At 41.5% G+C, this 27,381-nt stretch overlaps 1 protein-coding gene and 1 long non-coding RNA gene across 4 annotated transcripts in view; one reads left to right on the top strand and one right to left on the bottom strand.

Moving 5' to 3' along the window:
• Positions 1–3,224: 3,224 nt before the first annotated feature.
• The window catches only part of LOC132869632 (plexin-B2-like), a 495,410-nt gene continuing 471,253 nt past the window's right edge, over positions 3,225–27,381 (bottom strand). For all 3 annotated transcript variants that reach the window (XM_060902925.1, XM_060902923.1, XM_060902926.1), the window contains 8 exons: positions 27,218–27,302; positions 24,994–25,145; positions 21,887–22,047; positions 13,314–13,461; positions 13,117–13,181; positions 12,913–12,988; positions 12,742–12,816; positions 3,225–5,294 (listed from right to left, as the gene is read on the bottom strand). In XM_060902925.1, the coding sequence (XP_060758908.1) occupies positions 5,190–5,294; positions 12,742–12,816; positions 12,913–12,988; positions 13,117–13,181; positions 13,314–13,461; positions 21,887–22,047; positions 24,994–25,145; positions 27,218–27,302 (867 nt within the window). In that variant the 3' untranslated portion in view covers positions 3,225–5,189. The remainder of the gene's footprint in view (positions 5,295–12,741; positions 12,817–12,912; positions 12,989–13,116; positions 13,182–13,313; positions 13,462–21,886; positions 22,048–24,993; positions 25,146–27,217; positions 27,303–27,381) is intronic.
• LOC132869633 (uncharacterized) lies at positions 25,823–26,409 on the top strand. Its single transcript, XR_009651000.1, has 3 exons — positions 25,823–25,885; positions 26,053–26,156; positions 26,358–26,409. It is a non-coding gene; the product is annotated as an uncharacterized LOC132869633 (long non-coding RNA).

The raw sequence follows: 27,381 nt of genomic DNA, 5'->3' as shown, positions 1-27,381 counted from the left end.
AAATCTGTCCCTCTGAGTTACATGCCAATCCTAAGATCGAGATGCTGACCTCTTCTGCTCCTCAGACCTGCCTGATCCATCCTGGTGCCCTGTGTCTGGCTGGAATCTCATCACATCGCTCCTGTCGAGGATGGCCCCATATGGACCGTCGAAACTCACACTTGGAAGATGCTCTGGACACTTAAAGTAATGCTTTTATGGCTGAAGACTACAGTTGACTTGCTAACTTTAGGACTGCAGTTGTCATGAACAGTTTTGCACTCAAGTTTCCATCAATGAAGAGTTTATAACATCAATAAAACTGACTTCATGTTAAAACTGTTATAATAATGTTGTCTGTTATCACCCAAATGAGGATGGGTTCCCTTTTGAGTCTGGTTCCTCTCGAGGCTTCTTCCTCGTGTCGTCTGGGGGAGTTTTTCCTTGCCACCGTCGCCACAGGCTTGCTCATTGGGTATAAATTAAGGATAAAATTAGCTCACGTTTAAAGTCATTAAAATTCTGTAAAGCTGCTTTGTGACAATGTCTGTTGTTAAAAGCGCTATACAAATAAACTTGACTTGATCTCAGATCAATCAAGTAAAGTCTGCTTCTGTAATTCTGAACATAAAGCTATTGTATGTGTCACCAAAACCCCTCTACTCACTCAGGTCATGCTCAGCCAACCAACTGACCGATTTTACAGCATTTTACTCTACACTCAAGGACCAAAACAATTGTTATTAAGACCCTGATACATACATACATACTTACTGTCCATTACACCATCAAGGCAGCAACAAGGGTTCTCCATCTCTGGCAATCTTCAGCCATCCTTTCAACCGTTCCTCAGGTATGTCCCATCTTCTGCAGCTTTCCTTCTACTGCCCATCTCCATGCATTGTTGGGTCTTCCACACTTGTGCTTTCCTTCTGGTGTTCAGTGAAGTGCTGTTTTGATGATGTCTTCTTTTTCTCTTCAAATGACACGACCAATCCACTTCCAGCATCTTCTTATCAAGATGGTACCCATGCTCTCTTTGTTGGATTGTCTGAACAGGTTTTCATTAGAGATGGTTCTTGGCCAAAAGATTCAGAATATTCTCCTGAGATTTTTTTGTACGGAATGGGGGTGGTTTGTAAAGGTCTTTCTCAGTCATCCTCCAGCATTCAGAGCCATACCAAAGAGTTGCTTGAACACAGCTCTGGTACAGTTTCAGCTTGGTGTTTTTACTATACTGTGATGATTTCCATACGCTGTTATTAAGGGACATGAAAACATTTCAGATGTTATTTAATCGGGTTTTGATGTCAGGTCCTGCTCCTCCATCATTACTCAGTATACTACCAAGGTAAGTAAAATTTTCTGAGATAGGAAGGCTTTCTCCATTTACATGTATAACGTGTTGCGTTGCTACCTCACCCACAACAGAGTAAGCGGGACGAGGAATTGTAATCAGTGCATTTTGTTTGGCGAAGTATTGTAATCAGTGCAGTTTGTTTGGCGAAGTATTGTAATCAGTGCGGTTTGTTTGGCGAAGTATTGTAATCAGTGCGGTTTGTTTGTCTGTCTGTTAATCTAGTGTCTAGACGGTTGTACTGATTGACTTCAAATTTTCAGGGTAGGTGGGCAATTATCCGTAGATTACCTGGTTAAATTTTGGGGGTAATCGGGTCAAGGTCACTGGAAAGGTCAACCTTTTGGTCAAAATAACATTTTCCATTGTAACTCAAAAACGGTTGCTGATAGATGTTTACTATTATGAGCATATAGGAACTCCCATATGGCCTTTCATTTGGCACCATGATCTTTGACCTTGAAAGGTCAAACTCAAGGTCATGGATTTTCAGAGGGCTGTAACTTGAAAACGGTTGATGGTAGACAGATATTTACCAACTTCTAGGAAGTGCCATATGGGCTTTCATTTGGCACCATGGCCTTTGACCTTGAATGACTTTGAAATGTCAAACTCAGGGTCATGGATTTTCATAGGACTATAACCTGACGATTGAGAAATATTACCATTAGCAACATACAGGTATAAAATAAGTGCTGCCGGGTGAGGTTCGTTTCGCCTGGCAACACTTGCTCACGTTTATGGTCATTACTTCTGATTTAATTTTGCTTATTTTTAGACCTACTTGACTGGCAAAAATACGTCAGCTGTCTTTTTTTTCTTGCATGTGTTGGTGTGAAAAGGAGAGAGTAAGATGGTTAGTAAAGTCAAGACCTAGAGTGGAAAAAGGTTCCATCTTATTCCTCTAGGAGGTGTACCATCAGTTATTTTGCGCATTACTCTGTCTATGACTACACTGAAGAGATGAGATGACATCACACAGCCCTGTCTGACTCCAGTCTTTACTTCACTTCGAAATAGATGTTACCATTTCCTACACTACAAATGAAGTCAGTGTAAAAACTTAATTATTTCAACCATTTCTATTGGAATTCTATAAGCTCTAAAGCCCTGATAGATCAGATAGAATTAAGACAGAGTGTACAGTACTTTCTTCCCCCCCCCCTCCAGAGGGAAGTTGATCACTCGGGGGCATTGCTCTGCTACATCACCACATCATCAGGAAATAGGGAATGATAAAATTGTTTATCTACATCAGCTATGAAAAGTAGGGTCTGACTGGAGTCACTGTTTCAGCTTGACGTCTGGAGAAGAAGAAAAAAAAAACAGGTTTATTCTGATTTTATTCCAAACTCCACAGGTGACCAGCTGTAGCCTCAGATGCCTATTCTTGGCTAACAGGACTGAAACTTTATCTGGACGTCTGCTGTTGTAGCTCATCCACCATAAGAGTTGATGTGTTCTCCATCCCGAGATGCTTTTCTGCTCACCACGGATGTAAGGAGTGATTATGAGAGCTACAGTAGCCTTCCTGTTAGCTCAAATCATTCTTCTCATGACAGATCCTTTGAAAATGCATTGATGTAGATTGACAGTTGAAGCGAAAGCCAATGAAGCAGTAGTAGGCTAAAGTTCTTTAGTTTCTTAGAAAGCACAAAAAAAGGACAAACGGGAATTTTAAACTATGATCAGAGTTGAGGTCAGTGCTCGTTTGGATATCTAAATGTCCTCTTAGCCTATTCTGGGCCTTTTGCTTATATTTTCCCATGTGTCTAACATTCTTTCCAAACTCCTAAAGGGATGTGAAGCTGTTCTGGATAAAACATTTAAATAATTAAATAAATAAATAAATAAAAAACAACCCCCCACACACACACACACGCAAAAATTAAGACCAAAAACATACTTTTAATACATTTTCTCTTCACCATCATAAACACATTTACCAGCATTAAGTAAACTAAAGTGGCACATCTGTTCTCATAAATGACACAGAGAATAAATGGGCTATTGTACAAAAATCTGGAACTAATCGCTATTGCAAGTTTTTAATTCAGTTCGAATCACCACATTTATGATTATTACTCAGTTTTCATTAAGGCACATTCTGGTCAAGAAAGGCTTAAAAAAAAAAAAAGCTTCACGATATGGCAACATACTCAGGAAAGTTTACAATTAGGAATGTAACAGGAATCGGCGGATGAAAGACGGGGGAAAAAGCATTAAAGTCTGGTAAAAGTGTGTCATCTTGTACTAAAAATACATTTCCATTACTGATTTGATGTGTGTAGTGCATGGTATGTTTAAGTCAGGGCACAGACTCACAAATAAAATATAGTACCGCTTGTTAAAGGGGGAAAAAAGCTTATTTATAAGGAATTTATATCATCAACTACCTTCATTCAATCCTTAAGGACTCAACACAGGTCCGGTCTTTGTGGAGTCTGGTGCATATATGATACGATATCGGTTTAAAAGAAACTTAAGCACAAAGAGAATGAGACAGTTTGAAACTTTGGTCATTTCTAAAAAAAAAAAAACAAAAAACCTAAAACACCACAGTTACAGTTCTGAGACTTGCACAGTTTTCACGACGGTCACCAAGGCCTTATTTAACAAAATGATTCATGTAATCGGTAATTTGGTCATTCTTAATTGGTCATTATGGAATACCACTTTTAAACCTTTAAAAAACAAACGAACAAAAACCCACAGGTGGGGTAAGATGGATAACATTCAAAAGTCCGAGACACAATCTAAGGTCAAAACGTCGTATTTAAATTTTAGAACGACACAAAACGTGGACAGCTAGTTTGTCGTATGCCTTGTGTCGGTGGTTCAGAAAAAAAAAAATGTGCCAAAAACATTATGGAAAGCCATATGTGACAAGAAGATGGTGCTATAAAATATAGGAAAATCTAGTTACTGAAAATTGGCACTTCAGACACTTAAAAGTATGGTGAGCAGCTGTAATAAAAAAAAAAAATAATCATCAGATACATAAAGAATACTTTTGGATGGAACATTATTATCATCATTATTATTATGGATTATGAAACATGACAAGTGAAGCTTCAGAGTCATCACTCAGTCCATCGCTCAGCTCAGAAGAAGCCATCATTTGCTGGGTATTTGCTATATGTTGGTAACTTGTCTTACAGCAAAACATAAAAACATAACTAAGAGCACCTCTTGCTGTATGAACAACACTCAATATCTCTCAGCATCTATACTAGCCTAACCCTGCATTCCCAAAAGGACAAAAGCGGACAAATCAGCAAGACAAACAGATGCCACGGAAATTAAAAGACGCAAGGTGTACTCTCTGTGAAGGCATTACGCATTACTCCATGCAGACGGAAACGTGAAGCACGAGACTGAAGCAATGCAAATTCCACAGGAAGTGACCTTAATGACCTTGCCTCAAGCTGGAAACATAATGGCTATGAAACCGAAATGACAATAAATCCATTCTGTGTAAAAATATATACATATATAATACTATTATTTGAATTTCATTTGCACAGGAAAGAACAATCTGATTATTACTGGAACTGCAAAACGGACACTAAATCATCATAGTGGTCAGTGAAGAGCTGTGACGCAGCCGTACCGTAAAGGAGCAGGATTTCAGCCAGAAACCATCAAGTCTTTTTACTGCGTCCTCCAGCTCACTCGGGCTGAACTGATCCTGCTGCGTTACCGAAGAAAAGAAACAAGCTAGGTGACAGTGATGATGTGATGGGCTGCACAAGTCCTCTGGGTCTTTTCATGCAGGCTCGTTTATCTCTCGGGGCCCGGCGAGTTGTGTTTCTTGCAGGTCTTCCTGTGCTCTGGCCTCGGAGACTCGACACTAAAGATCTGTGACTTTGTTCTCCAGTGCGGCTGCAATCTGCTGCAGTCTAAGGGTCAGCTGCTTACTCTGAGCTGCAGGGTCATCCTCGAGTGACGAGATGATCTGTGGAACACAATACGGGGGAGGATTAAAAAAAAAAAAAAACAAACCTGTGAAGACTCGACGTGACTCAAAGCTGAGATGAAACAATAAGGCCACTCATTTTTTATTTTTAGGTTCACGGATTTTTTCAACACATTTTAGAGTATGTCGGTCGAAATAAAAATAAAAGTGTCAATGTCTGTTTTTTCTTTTTTTTCAAATGGCAAATTTTCAATGTCGGGATTAGAAAATAAAATAAATTGAAGACACACACACACACACACACACACACACATATATATATATATATATATATATATATATATATATATATATATATACATACACATATACACACACACATTATATATATACACACACACACACACACACATATATATATATATATATATATATATATATATATATATATATATATATATACACACACATATATATATACATATATATATACACATATACATATATATACATATATTAGTGCTGTCAAGCGATTAAAATATTTAATCGCGATTAATGTCGCGACTGTCATAGTTAACTTGCGATTAATCGCAATTTAATCGCACATTTTTGTCACATAAAAAACCATGTAATTCTCTTATCAGCATAAAAAAGTGAATGGGCTTGCTCACCGTTCGAACTACGGGGGTACTTGGGGGATCCGAGATCCCCTGAAACAGACATGAGATCCCTTGAAAACATGATTTGGGAAATGTTGGGGGGTCTCTAAAATATTGGCAAAATGATGTTTATTGACATAGCAATCGTGTGTAACGGGAAGCATTTGCATATCCGAAGTGAGCGCGCGATGGAGATCCGCGCTCTGAGACAAGCGCAAGCACCCCCCCAAGGGAAAAAAAAAAGGGACCCCCCGAAAATATCGGCATAGTTCGAACACTGGTTGTACCAACGTGTTTTTTTTTATTGCAGAGCATAACACGTCTTGTCACAGCCACTGCAAAGTGGGGCTGGAGCCACCGATGGGAAAACGAAACCTAAGCCGAGCACCGTGGCTCTTCGGGGGAGGGCAGAAGACTCTGGCTGTGCGGGGCGTGGCATCATGTCACAGAGCGTTAATCTCGCGATAAAAAAATTATCGCCGTTAAAATTGAGTCAAGTTAACGCGTTAATAACGCGACATTTTTGACAGCACATATATATATATATATATATATATATATATATATATATATATATATATATGTACTGCATGCAAGCTTGTGTTTAAAACCAGCACTAGATAGGATTGCTACCATCACCAATACAAGAAAAAAACCTACCATACCTGTATATTTACCTTATATTATCCAAATTATGTTTTCCTAAATATCAATATTTCATATTAAAATCATGAATAATATCAAAAATATTTTACCGGAGTTATATTGAAGATTTAATGTGTTTATTTTAAATATAAAACTGATTTAGCAGTATGGACTCAAGGCATTTTTAATTAGGAGATGAAATCACCTGCAGATTTGGGAGAAACCAGATGGGGGTATTTCTAAATTCTATTCAGAAAATAAAAAGTTGGGCATAATGTCCCCTTACGACGGCCTATCCTGGCCGGTCTGGGGCATTTGCCCTGCTATATTAAACATTACAATATTTACTGAGCAATAATACGGTGAAATATTGCCATGCTTTCATATTTAAACCATCTAGGTCTAATTTGTATTAGAAAAATATAATGCTTGTACTAAGTTATAGATATATAGTGAATGGTTTTGATCACTGATTAGTATTCCCAGGCAGTACTTACTTCTGTGAAGGCAAGTGGTCGTATGAGCGTGATGCTGCCATGAGCACATCGAGTGCTGACGGATGTCTGACGTCCAGTTCACATTCGATAGCGCCTGTGCTGTCTCCGTCTTCTTCAAGCTCAACAGTAATATAGGAGCAGTCAAAGCCTCTGACTAAGGTTACCACTGGCATGTCGAGCACTGCTCTAGTACCGGTATCGGATCGACCCTCCTTCGTGGAAGCGTACACACATTTTATCATTTCTTTGCTTACATTTAATTCTTGCGATATGTATTCACCGACGTTCTGTCCACTTAACAAATCCACTCGATGAAACGATTTGCGATCTCCGCATGAAATGCTGACATAACGATCAGAACTGACTGAAGCCATTTTGCCATCACACTGGTGAATTCGATAAGCAACTTCCCAATGGTAATTGCCAGTATCCCAGTCGGAAATTTACAACGAACAGTGTTTACAACATGTTATTCCCCAGTGTTAACTGGGAAAGGCTTTTTTTCCGATACCGACCTTGACCCTTTGCAAGTCATCTGCGGTTAGATTGTTGCACTCCGTGACCATGGTTGGATATGTACCGAACGCAAATGTATACTCGTATTACCAGTGGGAATTTTCCCACCGAATGCAGTAGATCTATTAGTACTGGGTATATAATGCTGTTACAAGGAAGCTATTACGTTGTCAAAAAAAATCATTAATCTACTAATTGCAAGTTTCGGCGGTTCAAATAAAAATAAAAGTACACATAGACTTATTTTTTCAGCGGTAGTTTTTATCTCATGTCGGCGGATCCGTGAACCTAAAAATCAAAAATGAGTGGCCTAAGTATTGTGCTGTTCTACATGATAAAACATCATGTGTGTGACTGGTCAGACTCCGTAATTTATAAGGAGCTCTTTTGTTCAACCGGCGCAGCCATCATGACCTCACAGTTGCTTCCTGTGAGCTAGTGGAGAGCCATGTCATGACAATCACGGTGGACAAACTGACTGACCAGTACTGTTTTTACAACCAAATGCTGTGTAATACGGCATTATCTTCACAGAACATGAGAATGGGACATTAAAAAAAAAAAAAAAAAAACTCTGAAATGTCTGCCAACTTTCCCACATTTTATATAAGATAACAAATCCCTACAGATATAATTTTATATATCGTGAGCGATAATGGAGGTAACCGTAACGATATATTAGATTCCTCCTGACTCTATCTTTGACAATTTAAGTAAAACGTACCTTTGTGCTTTTTTGTTTTGATGTGCTCCTGGATGTTTCTAGCTCCTCTGTTTCCATAACTGATCATATCTGAGCACAGAATACACAGAACCTTTCCCGGCACGGCCACTTTTCGGATATGTTCCGTCAGGCACGTCGTCACAGTTTGTGTCCCTATCTGCACGGTAACGCTACTATCGAGCCATGCCCATCGGAAACAGTTCTTTATCCCGTTCGAGTTATCGATTTCCCTGGCACGATCCTCATTTCTGCGGTCCAAAACTTTCGCCATATTGGCGAAGTAACTTTGAAAACTAACCAAAATAACTAGAACTTAAAAAGTGATCAAAACCGTGTACGTATAGCTTGTTTCTCCGTGAATTGTAGAAGTGAGATGAAACTAGCGCCAAAACGTTGCCGGAAATCATCGTGAGTTGTCGGTAGCACAAATAGTGAAGAAAGCAATGACGATTTCCGTTATCACAGCTGCAACTAATTTTGCGATGAGCATTGCTGAAAGATGCTGGCGGGCGGTCGGGCGGTCCTGCCTGCTTGTGCCACCACAAGCCTCGCCTCGCGCCGACCCCCCCCCCAAATTTTCTCAACGGATTTACATGTTTCACAAAAACTCGGAATTCCACAGATCCGCGGAAAATTATCATCCCTGCACTTTACAGAGATAATACAACATGGTACTAAAAAAAAAAAAAAAGTTTGCAATGAAAATAACTGCACTAAATACGAGAAAAATCACAAGCAAAAGTCACCACAGTAAACCATGCGGTAAGCAAACGGTGGGTTCTCGCCTGGATCCGGCTTCAGCAACTTGTACATCATCAAACCCGCAGCCTCATTTTGAATTTTCACAGTATCCTTACAGCGGTGCAGATGAATCTGGCGGCGTGTACGTATTTTGACCGATGAACTTGGCCGCTTTTAAATGTGAAAATCAATACCCTTTCAGAATTACTACCTCAACTTGGTGCTGCTTTGAATTACAAGTTAATTCGTATTTTACGATTCAGCTCCTTTAATGCGCTCATTCGAATGTGTCACTGTTGTTATAGTAACAGCTCAGACACAGGGACTTGCATTACATTACAGGCGTTTAACAGACACTCTTGTCCAGAGCGATGTACCGTACAACACGACCCTGACATACCCAGAGCAGCAGCACTGGCACACCAGCCATCCCTGCTGGTCCAGGGAATTGAACCGGTGACCTTTTTGTTCTGTTTATTTATTTTAATTTTATTAGCTTTGTCATCAATCCTAAAATTAATAAGTCATAACAAGAAGACATGGTCATCGCTATCCCCCGCCATGCGCATTTTATGAAGACCTCTTAACAATAAGCCCATTGCTTTAATATTGACTTGTGATGTCGTAAGTGCGAGGACACCTTCATAAAACGCTACCCAGCTTTTTCCAGTAATACAAGCACACAGTTTCATTGACGTAGCTTCTGAGAAAAGTTGTCCAGATTAAAACGGACGCACTCCATTCCTATATCCTCTGCACACTTTGTGGCGGGGGATAAAAATATTTACAAGTTAAAGAAAGGGGAAAAAGTTTTAAAGAAAAAAAAAATTAGACACATGTATGGCAGGGTAACCACAACAGCATTAGCCAATTACTGTGGGTCTGAGGTAATTTTGGTCCCAAAGCTGTTTCTCTGACCTTTAAAGTGCATATCAGAGGTGAATTCAGGAGCAAGATCAATGTAATTCTCCCATTTTATATTAAACTTTGGTCAAATATCTGTAACATTTTGCGCAATTTTTTTTTTTACCCTGCGCAATACCAGAAAAATTCAGTTGAAATCAAGCCATTTGAGGCGAATTGGTCCGCCTCTGAAAAAACTTGGCGTTTGGATTTCCCGGCAAACATTGACTTTCGCGACGCCGCGTGCGCGACGCCTCCCTCTGAATCCTACGTCAGCGCTGGTTTGTTTGAGAAAATGACCTGGTGGTTTTCTGCAAATTTCTTCAATGTAATCGCGTAATTATTAAAATGGTTAACAGATGTATCGTAGGAGGGTGTAGCAACACCAGTCTTGATGGGATTAGTACTCATCGTTTCCCAAAAGACCGGACAATGAGAGAGAAATGGGAGCGCTTGGTCTACACAGGCTGTGCACTGAAACCGTGCAAAGCTCGCGCAGCCTGCTGGCGCTTCCACAGGTGACGTCACGAATCTGGCTCCAGACTCCCTTGGGATTTTTTCAGACGCGTTTTGTTATTTTATTTTTTTCTGCTGTAGACAGGTGGCCTTGCGCAAAATTACTCTTCTGGATGAGTGTGTAAAGGGACATTCTTTCATATAAAAAAAAAAAAAAAAAGAAAAAAGAAATTGGTCCAGAATATGCACTTTAAGCCATGGCTTCCCCATGGACACACTTTGTAAATGTGTTTTTGTTTTGTAAAACATGTAGAATTACTGATACGGTGTTGATCAGTGATTTCTAGCTGTCCGACTTTTCCGAGACCTCTTCAGGACAGAGGAGTTTGCAAAATCCCACAGCATTAAATGCGACCATAAAGAGACAGCATGCCATTCTTTAATAAATAATACACTGCAATTTGCTGTGGTACAAGAGGGGCTGGGGGGGACGACAACACACACTTCATGACCTGCAGAAAATAATCTACTCTGGGATGGTAACTAACTGATCCCGGCCTTGATTGTTTTCCCTCTAACAGCCTCATCGTGCTTTATTCCTTACTTTTTTTTTTTTAAAGATATGTGACGCCTCACCGAATCCAGGGACACATGTCGGCCGAAACGAATCCGAGATAATCGCAAAAGAATCTTTTTTTTTTTTTTAAATTTGTGATTTTTGTTTTTTCCCCATCATGTGCAAGTTGAGGTCTTGAAGAATGCAATCAGTATTTCAGATAATAGATTGTTTTGTTGGAAAAGCATACATTTTTTGTTGCAAATTGTCTCGTTTTTGTCAGGACTGTAGCCTGCTGGGGGGTGTGGGTAAATTACCATATGGGCCATTCACATGATGATTTAAGTCTTTTGGTTTTTTTTTCCCCGCGAATCAGCTGTATGATACGAGCTGAGCTCGTGGCTACTTAAGCTGCATACAGGCGTGTGATTTCACTATGGAATGAGTTACTAAACAGAGCGCAGAGGAGCTGAAACACCGCGAAGCAAACAGACGCACGGTATTTACATCGGAGATCACCATTTCTAGCAAAAAAAACGCAACCTCGTTTTCCAGATTGAATGGAATACTTGAATGATCGGATGATACACGGACCGTTCTAGGACTACATATTCCATCAGAGGCATTGGTGTGTGCAAGGCGCCGTTTCTCTTTCTGATGGGGTGAGTTTATTAATCTAAGGCTGTGTGGTTATTTTTGCATGTAACGGAGAGTGTTGTGGTTTGGTTAAGCCTAGGTCACAACCGGACGTATGATTTTTTGGCCGTGTGATTTTTGGCGTTTCCCAAATCACTGCATTTTTTTTTTGTTCACGGAGAAAGACTCACGTTGGCCGTAAGTTTGTCTTGCAACCTGAAAAAAATGTAAGCGCCCGTAGAGTTTGTTTGACATGACAAAGAACCTCTGCGGCCGGTCTGCGGCTCGAAAATCAGCACATCACACGCGCGCTCTCGTGCTTTTCACACGCGCGCTCTCGTGCTTTTCACACGCGCGCTCTCATGCGTTTCATGCGCGCCCTCCGTGTGTTTGTGTTTTTTGCATGTAGACCGGCTGTAGGAGCACATACGGCCGGTTGTGACCGAGGCTTTACATGAAACTAGTGTTGTGTTAGTTGTGTCATCATCGTGCTATCTTTCTTTCTTACGGTGTGAGTAATTTTTCAACCACAAAGCGTTAAAGTATACTTTAGGACTTATTTTTGTACTTCATAATTGTGTTGGGCATACTTTGCATGGAAGGAAAATTGACGTGGTGATTTGTTTACATGAAAGTAGTATCGTGCTAGCTCGTAGGGGGTAGGGCTTTCCTTAATGTCATGCAAATGAGCACCATTATGTGCCCGCCCTGCAGCCAGAGTAGCTGAGATGGAAAACTTTGAGGGCGATTTTCTCCCTTTTCTGTTTTAAGAGGTATGCACTTTCAAAAGGCCACACATTCTTCAAATATTGTCAGATCTCCACATGGAAGGCATCATTGGAAAGCTTAGAAACTGTACTTTCTGAATCTGTCAGTAACTCAAAATGCCCCCGGGCCGACACGTGTCCCTGGATTCTGTGATCTGCCACATATTTTTTGGGCTTTTTTACCTTTATTGGATAGGACAGTGTAGAGACAGGAAATGAGCGGGAGAGAGAGACGGGGAGAGATCGGGACATGACCTCGGGTTGGAATCGAACCCGGGTCCCCGGATTTATGGTATGGCGCCTTATCCACCCGAGCCACGACGCCCCCCTTTATTCCTTACTTTAAAAGAAAAAGCAGTTCTGAATAGAACCGGAGTGAAACTTACTCCATCGTAGTACTTGCTGGCGTACTGGTACAGCTGGTGCAGGGCAACCTGGGTGTTCAGTTTATCTGTGTGGGACTGAACAAGCAGATAGAGGAGTGAGACACAGAGCAGTGCCAGGCTCTCTGCACTATGTATACAGACTTGTACACACACACGCACTCACTAACTCACCCGTGAGATCTCAGCCAGGTGTGTGTTCATGTCTTGGTCACTCACTGGCACCATCTGACGGATGCCTTTGTAATAACTGCAGGATAAAAATGGATGGAAGGACAGACAGACAGACAATGATATAGAGACAGATGTTTGTGAAATGTCAGGCTTATCAGAGAGTTACTCAACACGCTAAGGAATATAATCAGGAAATACACTCACTCTTCAACCATCTTCTTATATGTCGGAATCTCTTTTGCATAGAGAAGTTTGTTACTTGGAGACTCCTAAGAGGAGGAAAAAAAAAAAAGTGAGAAAATAAGCGAATGACCTTATGGGATGCACTGAATTTGTCAAAGAAATGCAAAATTGTTGAGCTCCGCTTCTTTAATAAACGTTTCTCTGCTGCTGATACTCACTGGGGTCAGCTTGTGCTCGGTCTTAGTGCAGGCATCCATGAAGGTCTGGGCGATAACGGACAGCGAGGCATCAACTACCTCAGTCACATGCACGTCAAAGATGAAGTGGGGGTTTTTCAGGATGTTAACCCAGAATCTCAGGGGCAAACTGCAAGTGCACACACACACACACACACACACCATATCCCTGACATTACATTTGATGTAAAGGTTGGTACAGTGGCAGGATGTGGAGTTTCTGAGTGCCCTCATGGCCCTGGCTTGCTCATTAGGAATCTAAATCGACATCTGGATTTCCATAAAGCTAATTTGTCACAACAGCGATAAAACTGCATACTGCACTACCACAAGGTTTATTAATCTAGCACTTCTTTAGTCCCGTTTCTGTATCAGACGACTCCACACAGATATGACAACACAGATGACGTTACTGTGACAGAGATTCAAGTCTACTTCAGAGAGCAGCTCAAAAACACCATACTGGTAGGACAGTCCGATATTAAAGTGCATATCACGGGTAAATTCAGGCGCAAGATCAATGTAATTCTCCTATTTTATATTAAACTTGGGTCAAATATCTGTAACATTCTGCATTTTCTGCGATTTTTTTACCTTGCGCAATACCAGAAAAATTCAGTTGAAATCAAGCCATTTGAGGTGAATTGGTCCGCCTCTGGGCGGCACGGTGGTGTAGTGGTTAGCGCTGTCGCCTCACAGCAAGAAGGTCCGGGTTCAAGCCCCGGGGCCGGCGAGGGCCTTTCTGTGCGGAGTTTGCATGTTCTCCCCGTGTCCGCGTGGGTTTCCTCCGGGTGCTCCGGTTTCCCCCACAGTCCAAAGACATGCAGGTTAGGTTAACTGGTGACTCTAAATTGACCGTAGGTGTGAATGTGAGTGTGAATGGTTGTCTGTGTCTATGTGTCAGCCCTGTGATGACCTGGCGACTTGTCCAGGGTGTACCCCGCCTTTCGCCCGTAGTCAGCTGGGATAGGCTCCAGCTTGCCTGCGACCCTGTAGAAGGATAAAGCGGCTAGAGATGATGAGATGAGATGAGATGGTCCGCCTCTGAAAAAACTTGGCATTTGGATTTCCCGGCAAACATTGATTTTCGTGACGTCACGTGCGGGACGCCTCCCTCTGAATCCTACGTCAGCGCTGGTTTGTTTATGAGAAAACGACCTGGTGGTTTTCTGCAAATTTCTTCAACGTTATCGCGTAATTATTAAAATGGTTAACAGATGTATCGTAGGAGGGTGTAGCAACACCAATCTTGATGGGATTAGTACTCATCGTTTCCCAAAAGACCGGACAATGAGAGAGAAATGGGAGCGCTTGGTCTACACAGGCTGTGCACTGAAACCGTGCAAAGCTCGCGCAGCCTGCTGGCGCTTCCGCAGGTGACGTCACGAATCTGGCTCCAGACTCCCTTGGGATTTTTCCAGACGCGTTTTGTTATTTTATTTTTTTCTGCTGTAGACAGATGGCCTTGTGCAAAATTACCCTTCTGGATGAGTGTGTAAAGGGACAGACTTTCATATAAAAAAAAACAAATTGGTCCAGAATATGCACTTTAATAATAATGGCAGCATCATGAGAAATTTCACCCGGATAATTGCCAACCAAGAACTGATACTTTACTCTTACGGTTAAAATGGATCTGTGAAATTACCTGGCAACAATCCATACATGAATGAATAAATAATAAAAAAGCCAGAAAATATTTTATTCATTGATCACTGTGCAAGTGAGGAAAAGGACACGGAAATGCGCCAGCTGTGAGGAGGAGTCTGTGAGAATGAGCAGGTAATGAGGGAGTGGTTACACCTCTGTGTGATTCAGGCTAACGTGCATTTCTATGCTCTTTTTGTTCACCGAGTGTATTTGACGTGCACCGAGAGCTGACCATCACCTTGACTATGAATAGACCCTACAATATTGAAATGTTCTGATTTTTAGGGCTGTTTCACAATCGGGTCCATTTTTCGGGTCCAAAAATCAAACCTCGGGTTTTTGTTTCTCTCTGCTGCCAAAAATTATCTTTTGAGATGGAAATTAACTGCAGAATTTCAGAGCTACAGGTCATATACTGGTTGTCATCAAAGGTGGACAGTAACGAAGTACATTTACTTGAGTACTGCACTTAAGTACACTGAGTATCTGTACTTTACTTGAGTATTAATTTTTTGGCAACTTATGACTTTAACTTCACTACATTTGAAAGACAAATATCGTACTTTTCACTTCACTACATTTCTATCAAGGTCCTCGTTACTATGAAGCAGCTTTGAAAGTGGATGTGTTTTTCTTTTCTTTTCTAAAACGTGATTGGGTTTTTTTTCGCAGGTGACACTGAGACAGCTCATCAGTAAATCACTAGGGTCACGCCACATCCATAGACTATAAAATCAAGTTCAATGATTTCTCAGCAGCGTTATTTAAACATGATCAGTTGATTGCGGAACAGAAGGAGATGATTCTTCTGCGGAACACACGCACCCATGGTCTTGCATTTTTTTTTTTGTCTCGCTTAAAGCAGTGTTGCTGTTGGGCAGTTATTAAGCTCGAGGTGTGGACCTGGGTTTTAAGCAGGTTGGATTGCCATTTTTATTTTCTGAGCAAGCTGCATTTACAGCGATTCCACTGTCTTCCTGCTTTGTGGGGGTGGGGAGGAGTGTCTCTCATCTCATCTCATTATCTGTAGCCGCTTTATCCTGTTCTACAGGGTCGCAGGCAAGCTGGAGCCTATCCCAGCTGACTACGGGCGAAAGGCGGGGTACACCCTGGACAAGTCGCCAGGTCATCACAGTGCTGACACACAGACACAGACAACCATTCACACTCACATTCACACCTACGGTCAATTTAGAGTCACCAGTTAACCTAACCTGCATGTCTTTGGACTGTGGGGGAAACCGGAGCACCCGGAGGAAACCCACGCGGACACGGGGAGAACATGCAAACTCCGCACAGAAAGGCCCTCGCCAGCCACGGGGCTTGAACCCGGACCTTCTTGCTGTGAGGCGACAGCGCTAACCACTACACCACCATGCCGCCGGGAGGAGTGTTACAATTAAAAAAAAAAAAAAAAATTACAACGGCTCTTTTTCAGTTCAGTCGTGTTTCATTTTGTAACATTCTACCAAACGTTTATTCTACAGGTTCTACAAGTTAGTCAGTGAATCCAGTCGGTTGCTTCAGAGACGTTAGGTTTCGTAAGCGTTGTGGCAATAATACAACAACGCATTGACCGAAAATGTACTTTTAATACTTAAGTATTTTTAAAAACAAATACTTCAGTAAAAATGTGACTGGACAACTTCCACTTGTATTGGAGTAACATTTGACTAGTGGGATCTGTACTTTGACTTAAGTAACGAAGTTGGGTACTTTGTCCACCTCTGGTTACTTGTGGTGAGAAGACGGCATATCAAGAGTGCATTTCTAAAACTGACCACCTTTCTTCCAGTCCACTAGAGTAAGGTATACAAAGTGACAAGCTGTTGAAATGGATGTAATCTCAAATACAAATTTTCAAGTCCTGTGCAGTGATATTTGTACACGGTGGTAACTGGAATAACAACTGAAGTGGTGACGCTCCTTGTGGTTTTCCGGACAGGACACTTTCTGACGGACTCACATTTACACTTCAACCACATGTGAAGCTCTGCTGCAAATGTGCCTCATCTGTTTCAAGTCCTGTTTTTTTTGTTTTACCGCGCAACAACCAGAGGTGGACAGTAACGAAGTACATTTACTTGAGTACTGTACTTCAGTACACTTTGAGTACTTTACTGGAGTTTTTTTTTTTTGGAAACTTATGACTTTAACTTCACTACATTTGAAAAGCAAATATCATACTTTTTACTCCACTACATTTCTATCAAGGTCCTCGTTACTATGAAGCAGCTTTGAAAGCGGATGTTTTTTTCTTTTCTAAAACATGATGGGTTTTTCGCAGGTGACACTGAGACAGCCTATCAGTAATCACTAGGGTCATATCACATCCATAGACTATAAAATCAAGTTCAATGATTTCTCAGCAGCGTTATTTTAACACGATCAGTTGACGGCAGAATGGAAGGAGGCGATTCTTCTGGAGAACGCACGCACTCATGCCTATTGAGGTATTTCACTCACGTGACCAAGTCATGTGATGCTGCCATTTTGGACGGCACGGCTCGAATCAGTTTGAATGCGAGGAAGGCGACAAACGAAAAACATAAAAGAAAAAGGAGCGAGATGCAGAAAACACCTTCACTATCCAGTGATGTAGGGCATTTACAGGGCGAGCAGAGGGAGAGGTATTTGCAAAAATTGAGGTTAGCAGGCTTAGAGAACGACGTTTACCTGCTTCCACCAGGATTGTTCACTGATGTACGGAAGTGCACGAAGCCCTCGTCTTTACCTGACTTCGGCCCACATGATCTGTATACCTATGTCGTTAAACACCAGGCTGGGTAACATGCCTACATCAGCGGGTCGTCCCTGGAGCTGGTGGTCGCCATCTGATTACAGCTAAGGTTTGTTCACATTTTCATTTACTTTCGGTCCTCAGGATAAACAAAATGTTATTAAATGTCATTGAAATAACTTCTTAGTCTGTTGAGACATGGCCCGTTATAAATTTGCTGTTACCAGGCAATGACCAAGAACTGTATTATTAGGGTCGGTGTAGTTGTAGCAGTGTACTAGCAGCTAGCTGTTAGCACTAGCTAATGTCAACAACATCGTAGCTGGTATGTTACTGTAGCAATATTTACGTTCAGTCATTTGAATGACTGTTAAAACCTTTCAGTCTCAAGTTTTTCCTTTACTGGATTTACTAGTTTACTGAGCTAGCGCGCTCGGCGGCCGAGCCGGGAGCCATCGCGCGCTCGGCGGCCGAGCCGGGAGCCATCGCGCGCTCGGCGGCCGAGCCGGGAGCCATCGCGCGCTCGGCGGCCGAGCCGGGAGCCATCGCGCGCTCGGCGGCCGAGCCGGGAGCCATCGCGCGCTCGGCGGCCGAGCCGGGAGCCATCGCGCGCTAGCTCAGTAAACTAGTAAATCCAGTAAAGGAAAAACTTGAGACTGAAAGGTTTTAACAGTCATCCAAATGACTGAACGTAAATATTGCTACAGTAACATACCAGCTACTGTTGTTGACATTAGCTAGCTTGCCGTCCAAAATGGTGGACACCGGGGCGTCACGTGACCCTGTGACGTCAGGTGAAATACCTCAATACCTGAAACCCATGTTTCAGTTTTCTGAAAGGATTAAAGATTTGTTTCGTTTTAAATGTTTTTGTTTGCTGAAAACGAACCACATCACAGCCTACAAAAACTTACCGTCCAACCTGTGGGAGCGTATTGATCTATATAAACGTGATTATAAATGATTTTGAGTTTGAAAAGCGTTAGCTAGCATGTCAGGTGGAGTTTCACTGACTAGCTAGCTTAATGTTAAACCACCATGATGGCACAGCATGCGTTCATTTTGTGAATTCACATTTCTGTCTTTGGTAACGGCGTTAGGTTTTGTAGGCGTTGTGGCAATAATACAACGATGAGTTGACACAAAATGTACTTTTTGTAAAATGTACTTTTACTTAAGTACTTTAACTTGCAGTGGGGCAAAAAAGTATTTAGTCAGTCACCAATTGTGCAAGTTCTCCCACTTAAAAAGATGAGAGAGGCCTGTAATTTTCATCATAGGTACACTTCAACTATGAGAAAAAATGAGAAAAAAAAATCCAGAAAATCACACTGACTGATTTTTAAAGAATTTATTTGCAAATTATGATGGAAAAAAAGTATTTTGGTCAATAACAAAAGTTCATCTCAATACTTTGTTATATGCCCTTTGTTGGCAATGACAGAGGTCAAACGTTTTCTGTAAGTCTTCACAAGGTTTTCACACACTGTTGCTGGTATTTTGGCCCATTCCTCCATGCAGATCTCTAGAGCAGTGATGTTTTGGGGCTGTCGCTGGGCAACACGGACTTTCAACTCCCTCCAAAGATTTTCTATGGGGTTGAGCTCTGGAGACTGGCTAGGCCACTCCAGGACCTTGAAATGCTTCTTACGAAGCCACTCCTTCGTTGCCCGGGCAGTGTGTTTGGGATCATTGTCATGCTGAAAGACCCAGCCACGTTTCATCTTCAGTGCCCTTGCTGATGGAAGGAGGTTTTCACTCAAAATCTCATGATACATGGCCCCATTCATTCTTTCCTTTACACGGATCAGTCGTCCTGGTCCCTTTGTAGAAAAACAGCCCCAAAGCATGATGTTTCCACCCCCATGCTTCACAGTAGGTATGGTGTTCTCTGGATGCAACTCAGCATTCTTTCTCCTCCAAACACGACAAGTTGAGTTTTTACCAAAAAGTTCTATTTTGGTTTCATCTGACCATATGACATTCTCCCAGTCCTCTTCTGGATCATCCAAATGCTCTCTAGCAAACTTCAGACGGGCCTGGACATGTACTGGCTTAAGCAGGGGGACACGTCTGGCACTGCAGGATTTGAGTCCCTGGCGGTGTAGTGTGTTACTGATGGTAGCCTTTGTTACTTTGGTCCCAGCTCTCTGCAGGTCATTCACTAGGTCCCCCCGTGTGGTTCAGGGATTTTTGCTCACCGTTCTTGTGATCATTTTGACCCCACGGGGTGAGATCTTGCGTGGAGCCCCAGATTGAGGGAGATTATCAGTGGTCTTGTATGTCTTCCATTTTCTAATAATTGCTCCCACAGTTGATTTCTTCACATCAAGCTGCTTACCTATTGCAGATTCAGTCTTCCCAGCCTGGTGCAGGTCTACAATTTTGTTTCTGGTGTCCTTTGACAGCTCTTTGGTCTTGGCCATAGTGGAGTTTGGAGTGTGACTGTTTGAGGTTGTGGACAGGTGTCTTTTATACTGATAACGAGTTCAAACAGGTGCCGTTAATACAGGTAATGAGTGGAGGACAGAGGAGCCTCTTAGAGAAGACGTTACAGGTCTGTGAGAGCCAGAAATCTTGCTTGTTTGTAGGTGACCAAATACTTATTTTACCGAGGAATTTACCAATTAATTCATTAAAAATCCTACAATGTGATTTCCTGGATTCTTTCCCCCCATTCTGACTCTCATAGTTGAAGTGTACCTATGATGAAAATTACAGGCCTCTCTCATCTTTTTAAGTGGGAGAACTTGCACAATTGGTGGCTGACTAAATACTTTTTTGCCCCACTGTAAGTAAAAATTTGACTGGACAGCTTTCAGTTGTATCGGAGTAACATTTGACCAGTGGGATCTGTACTTTGACTTAAGTTGGGTACTTTGTCCACCTCTGGCAACAACAGAATATTCTGCTTCAAAAGAGAGAAATATTTTCTTTACAAAAGAAAAAATAAATCATTTACCTCCTCATCATCTGGTGAGTGTTTTCCAGAGAGGACATTTTTGACGGACAAAGGATCCTGTCAGAGGCACTTAGTTTACAAAACGATGTAACTTCCACTTAAATATATCTTTCTCCTGTAAATGAAAGTACGTATATGTCCCCAAAGTAAAACCTCGTTTGTGCTAAAAACTGCAATTCTGAATTTAACCAGTAAAATCCAAGTGTAATAATTACAGTAGAATTCAATGAAATGACCATAAAGTCAAAACTGAGCTTGCATTGGACTCTTACAGACATTTATAAGAACTTATAAGAGACATTACTGCTATAGGTAGGGCTGGTGTGTCCCTGTAAAATAAGGTATAAGAAACTACAGCACGCACACGCACGCACGACCTAGTTGGTGTTATTCACAAAGACAACCATGATTGTGAAACGGCCCTTAAACGAAGATGTGATTTCAGTTTGCTAACCAAAGCACTGAAAAGTGCTCATGAAGAAAAACGTATTTATTTATTAAAAAAAAAAAAAAGGCATCATCGTCTCTGAAACCTTCCGTTTTCTCACTCCCCCTTACTGCATACCTGAATTTATATCCATATCATTTTAACATACGAAAATTAGCATTAAATCTTTTACACTGTCTCTTTTTCCAGGTAAAATGTACCACTTAAGGACATTAATGTTTTTTAGATGTGTTACCATGAACCTCTCAGTGCTATAATAAGTTACATCTAATTTCTCAACGTGCTCAAAAAAGTTTCAGTGCCATTTTCGAGTCCATTTCACACAAACTGCATTAACGCAGGATGTAATTATCTCTTTTATGTTCTGAGTCATCACTGAAGCAGCCAGCCCTATTTAAAATCTACACCTGCTTCGACATGGGAGGACAACAAACAAGCATCGGAGAGATTGACATCGTCTTCACCTGTAAAACTTGATGGGCTCAACATGGCAGAAATAGTTCACCCTGCTTCAACAGAGCCTGTACGATTAAAGCTAACCTGGGCTCAAGCCAGGGAGCTTCCACAAAAAGCTGCACACACCCAAGACTGCATGAGAAGCAGCGTTAAAACAAAGACGAGTGCTGGCTGCGAAGAAGTACAGACAGGAAGAGAGGGTGGTGTTTTGTTGAAAAAGGGAGAGAGAATGACAGGAATGCTGGGAGTGTTGAGTTGAGTTAAGGGCAGTGCGACATTGTGAATGCTGTTGTATGGACCTGTTGGTCTTCCATATGTGGATGGTTTCCTCATCTACGTTATCATGTTTGTGTGCTTGTTCGTCCAGGAAGTCGAAGAAATACTTGACAGCTGGCGGGACCGTGGTCCCTGAACACAACACGCTGCGGAAGAAATCATCGACAAACTGCTGCAACGTGCCCTGCAACACAAACACACACAAACACTTTTCATTCTTCACATCCTGTCAACAGTCTGACTCACTTCCTCACATGCCCTGCAATTTTTTGCAATTACTGTTTCTGCACAAACAAAATATGAAAAAGATTGACGTTCGGTTCTTTCACATCTAGTACATCTTTGGTTCATTATATACAGTGCTTCTATTCTTTTTCATTTTTTGACTGATTATTTAATACAATTTTTCAAATCATTGACCAGCGTCATTAATACCCATCTACGGAAGCCGAGAGAGGCCCTTCATATAATCCTTTTTTTTATTCACCTTGTTATCCCGAGATAACGACATAATTAATTCAGGATCTCGAGAAAACAACACAACTAATTCGAGATCTCGAGAAAACAAAACCGTTATCCGGAGATAACGACATAATTAATTCAGGATCTCGAGAAAACAACACAACTAATTCGAGATCTCGAGAAAACAAAACCGTTATCCCGAGATAACAACATAATTAATTCAGGATCTCGAGAAAACAACACCACTAATTCGAGATCTCGAGAAAACAAAACCGTTATCCCGAGATAACGGCATAATTAATTCAGGATCTCGAGAAAACACCACAACTAATTCGAGATCTCGAGAAAACAAAACCGTTATCCCGAGATAACGGCATAATTAATTCAGGATCTCGAGAAAACACCACAACTAATTCGAGATCTCGAGAAAACAAAACCGTTATCCCGAGATAACGACATAATTAATTCAGGATCTCGAGAAAACACAACTAATTCGAGATCTCGAGAAAACAAAACCGTTATCCTGAGATAACGACATAATTAATTCAGGATCTCGAGAAAACAACACAACTAATTCGAGATCTCGAGAAAACAAAACCGTTATCCCGAGATAACGACATAATTAATTCAGGATCTCGAGAAAACAAAACCGTTATCCCGAGATAACGGCATAATTAATTCAGGATCTCGAGAAAACAACACAACTAATTCGAGATCTCGAGAAAACAAAACCGTTATCCCGAGATAACGACATAATTAATTCAGGATCTCGAGAAAACAACACAACTAATTCGAGATCTCGAGAAAACAAAACCGTTATCCCGAGATAACGGCATAATTAATTCAGGATCTCGAGAAAACACAACTAATTCGAGATCTCGAGAAAACAAAACCGTTATCCTGAGATAACGGCATAATTAATTCAGGATCTCGAGAAAACAACACAACTAATTCGAGATCTCGAGAAAACAAAACCGTTATCCTGAGATAACGACATAATTAATTCAGGATCTCGAGAAAACAACACAACTAATTCGAGATCTCGAGAAAACAAAACCGTTATCCCGAGATAACGACATAATTAATTCAGGATCTCGAGAAAACAAAACCGTTATCCCGAGATAACGGCATAATTAATTCAGGATCTCGAGAAAACAAAACCGTTATCCCGAGATAACGGCATAATTAATTCAGGATCTCGAGAAAACAACACAACTAATTCGAGATCTCGAGAAAACAAAACCGTTATCCCGAGATAACGGCATAATTAATTCAGGATCTCGAGAAAACAACACAACTAATTCGAGATCTCGAGAAAACAAAACCGTTATCCCGAGATAGCGACATAATTAATTCAGGATCTCGAGAAAACAACACAACTAATTCAAGATCTCGAGAAAACAAAACCGTTATCCCGAGATAACGACATAATTAATTCAGGATCTCGAGAAAACACCACAATTAATTCGAGAGCTCGAGAAAACAAAACCGTTATCCCGAGATAGCGACATAATTAATTCAGGATCTCGAGAAAACACAACTAATTCAAGATCTCGAGAAAACAAAACCGTTATCCCGAGATAACGGCATAATTAATTCAGGATCTCGAGAAAACAACACAACTAATTCGAGATCTCGAGAAAACAAAACCGTTATCCCAAGATAACGACATAATTAATTCAGGATCTCGAGAAAACAACACAACTAATTCGAGATCTCGAGAAAACAAAACTGTTATCCCAAGATAACGACATAATTAATTCAGGATCTCGAGAAAACAACACAACTAATTCGAGATCTCGAGAAAACAAAACCGTTATCCCGAGATAAAGACATAATTAATTCAGGATCTCGAGAAAACAACACAACTAATTCGAGATCTCGAGAAAACAAAACCGTTATCCCGAGATAAAGACATAATTAATTCAGGATCTCGAGAAAACAACACAACTAATTCGAGAGCTCGAGAAAACAAAACCATTATTTCGAGATCTCGACAAAACAAAATTATTCTGTGATCTCGAGAAAACTAAATTATTTCATGATCTCGAGTAAACAGCTGAGAAATGGTTCATTCAGGTGCGCCAAGAGACTTGTGATATGCGACTTTGGGGCTATTTCTCATTCTGTATAGACACAACTTTGGTCATTAGAATGTCTGGAATAATCGATCACCTAATAAGGCAATATTTTGATCAGGGGTTGACACAGGGAGAGATTGCATTGTCTTTTAATAAGGGATAATTTCAAAATTAGTCCGCGGCACCTCCGCAGAAGACTGGCCCTCTCTCTCAAGGCATCGTAAAAAGCCATTTCTGCTCTGTTACATGTCCACCAATTTCTAAGTCTTCGTTGTCTGGCCCACAGGGGGGCGCAGCTCTGCTAGAAATCTCAGCTGTTTTCTCGAGATCATGAAATAATTTTGTTTTTTCGAGATCACGGAATAATTGTTTTGTTTTCTCGAGATCTCGAAATAGTTGTGTTGTTTTCTCGAGATCCTGAACTAATTATGTCGTTATCTCGGGACAATAAGGTGAATAAAAAAAAAAAAAGATTATATGAAGGGCGTCTCGCGGCTTCCGTACCCATCCTATATAGCCTTAACTAAAGTATCTACATGCATTAATTCAGCTTAACCAACTAATCACACTGTTGTTTTTTTTTCTACCTTCATGGACAGCAGCCTGGTCAGGTAGATCTCCGTGATGGTTTTAATGGGGGCCTTGTCCTTCATGCTGCCCCTCTTGGACTTCACTTCATCCAGCTCATCTGCTGGCCTCACCAGATGGAACACTTTATCATCCTCCAGCAGAGCACTTCCTGAAAAGCCAAGCAGCACATGTGCAGTACGGTTTACACATACCAAACATGTATAGTATGGTTACCTACACAGGAATGTGCAATAATAAGCTGGTTACTAGTTATGTCTTCCCTCGACTTAATAACAGCACACGCATCCTGGTTCCTGTGGATCCACAGCCTGTACTGGGAACACTGGGCGAGATGGAAATACACCTGTATGGGACCCCAGGCCATCTCAAGATGCCTCTCCTGAGATCGTTCCTGTCAATTCAGTTATTCAGCTAGAGTTTATGGGGTTTCATGCTCTGTCTCAAATAGCTATGTATTCGATGGGATTGAGTTCAGATGATTCTCGAGCCTCACCACATGGATTTCCTCCCACCTTTCAAAGAAACATCCCAGTAGGTTGACCGGCTGTGATAAGTTACCCTGAATTATGAATGAGCGTCTCATCCAGAGTGTATTCCCACCTCGTGCTCATGGTTCTTGGGATAGACTCTGGCTCCACTGGGATGAAACGTTTATTGAAGATGAATGAATGAATGAATGAATGAATGAATGAAGGTTCTGCTTGAGTGATTAAAGTCTGGTATTCTGTTGTTCTTGTTGAACATGTCAGATCTAGCCTTTCTCACTATACAGTTGTCATCCTGGAATGTGGGAGTGTTACTAATGTGTTCTGCTTGGACATGAAGAACAAACTTAGAGTCTTGCCAGCAACGGATGATCCGGTTTTGCGCCAAGTTACATTTGCCCAGGTGGGAATCCAACCAACACTGTACAATAAACCCTTCCATTGCTGGATGCAACTCATTTAAGTCAAGTTTATTTTTATAGCGCTTTTAACAGCAGAAATTGTCGCAAGCAGCTTTACAGAATTTTAATGACTAAGCATGAGCTAACTTTATCCCTAATCTATCCCCAGTGAGCACGCCTGTGGTGACGGTGGCAAGGAAAAACTCCCTCAGACGACATGAGGAAGAAACCTCGAAAGGAACCAGACTCAAAAGGGAACCCATCCTCATTTGGGTGAGAACAGACAACGTGATTATAACAGTTTCAACATGAAGTCAGTTTCGTTGATGTAATAAACTCTTCATTGATGCAAAACTGTTCATGACAACTGCAGTCCTCAAGTTAGCAAGTTAACTGTAGTCCTCAGCCATAAAAGCATTACTGTAAGAGTCCAGAGCGTCTTCCAACTGTCCATATCGGGGCCGTCCTCCACAGGAGCGATGCGATGAGACTCCAGCCAGACACAGGGCATCAGGATGGATCAGGCAGGTCCGAGGAGCAGAAAAGGTCAGCATCTCGATCTCAGGATTAGCATTTCAGCCCCCAGACTGAATATTACACTTCGCTACTCATCACATGTTTACCCAAGCTTACATATTCCATGTATACGCTCATGACCAATAATGCAGCCATGGCTAAGCGTTTGTTGGATGATGTACTGCATTTCATGCCTAGTGGTTAGCGTGTTCGCCTCTCGACCGGGAGATTGAGAGTTCGACTCGTGGTCAGGTCATACCAAAGACCGTGCTCAAAATGGTACCTACTGCCATCTGGTGAGGCCGCAATACAGATCTGAGTAGGGAGTCAAACTCTCGTGGTTACCAGAGGACCAGCCTCCCACTGTAAGCCCAACTATGTAATAGGTGAGAGGTTGAGAGCTATGGAAATGGAGATCAGTGCTGCCCAATGCGCCTGGTTAATACTGGGACAGGAGACGGTCTGGGAAGATCAGGTTCTGGCACGGGAGGGACTTTTTTTTTTTTTACACATTTGTACTCTGTTTCATAGTCATTTTTATCTCCCGCTGACCGAAAGGCCCGAAGGGGGATTATGTCGTGGCGAAGTCTGGCCGTCTGTCCCGGAAAGGGTTCTCACCTTCTGAAATCAACTCCTCCAACAATTTTTTGGGGAATTTCATGAAACTTGGCAAAAGACTTCGTTATAGGACAATCATACATATATTGCAATTTCGTTTGCTCTCAGAGCATTCTTGTTTTTGTATGTCAAAAACATCAGTATGTGTGCACTGTTATTCTTCAAATCTAAAGAAACTGGGGGAAAAAAGGCAAACCCACTTTCTTCTTGGCTTTCCTGGTTCTGGTCAAAAGACTGCTGAGTGTGAAGAACTCTTGACAGAACTACAATGGCACCATCTCGCACCTAAGACAAAAAAAACCAAACGCATACAAACAGACATCAACATTGGCCGTAAATGACCGTAATACTGAAAGCACGAGAA

The sequence above is a fragment of the Neoarius graeffei genome, chromosome 21, assembly GCF_027579695.1.
Source record: "Neoarius graeffei isolate fNeoGra1 chromosome 21, fNeoGra1.pri, whole genome shotgun sequence".
NCBI classification, from domain to species: domain Eukaryota; kingdom Metazoa; phylum Chordata; class Actinopteri; order Siluriformes; family Ariidae; genus Neoarius; species Neoarius graeffei.
This window is presented reverse-complemented; position numbering and strand designations above follow the sequence as displayed.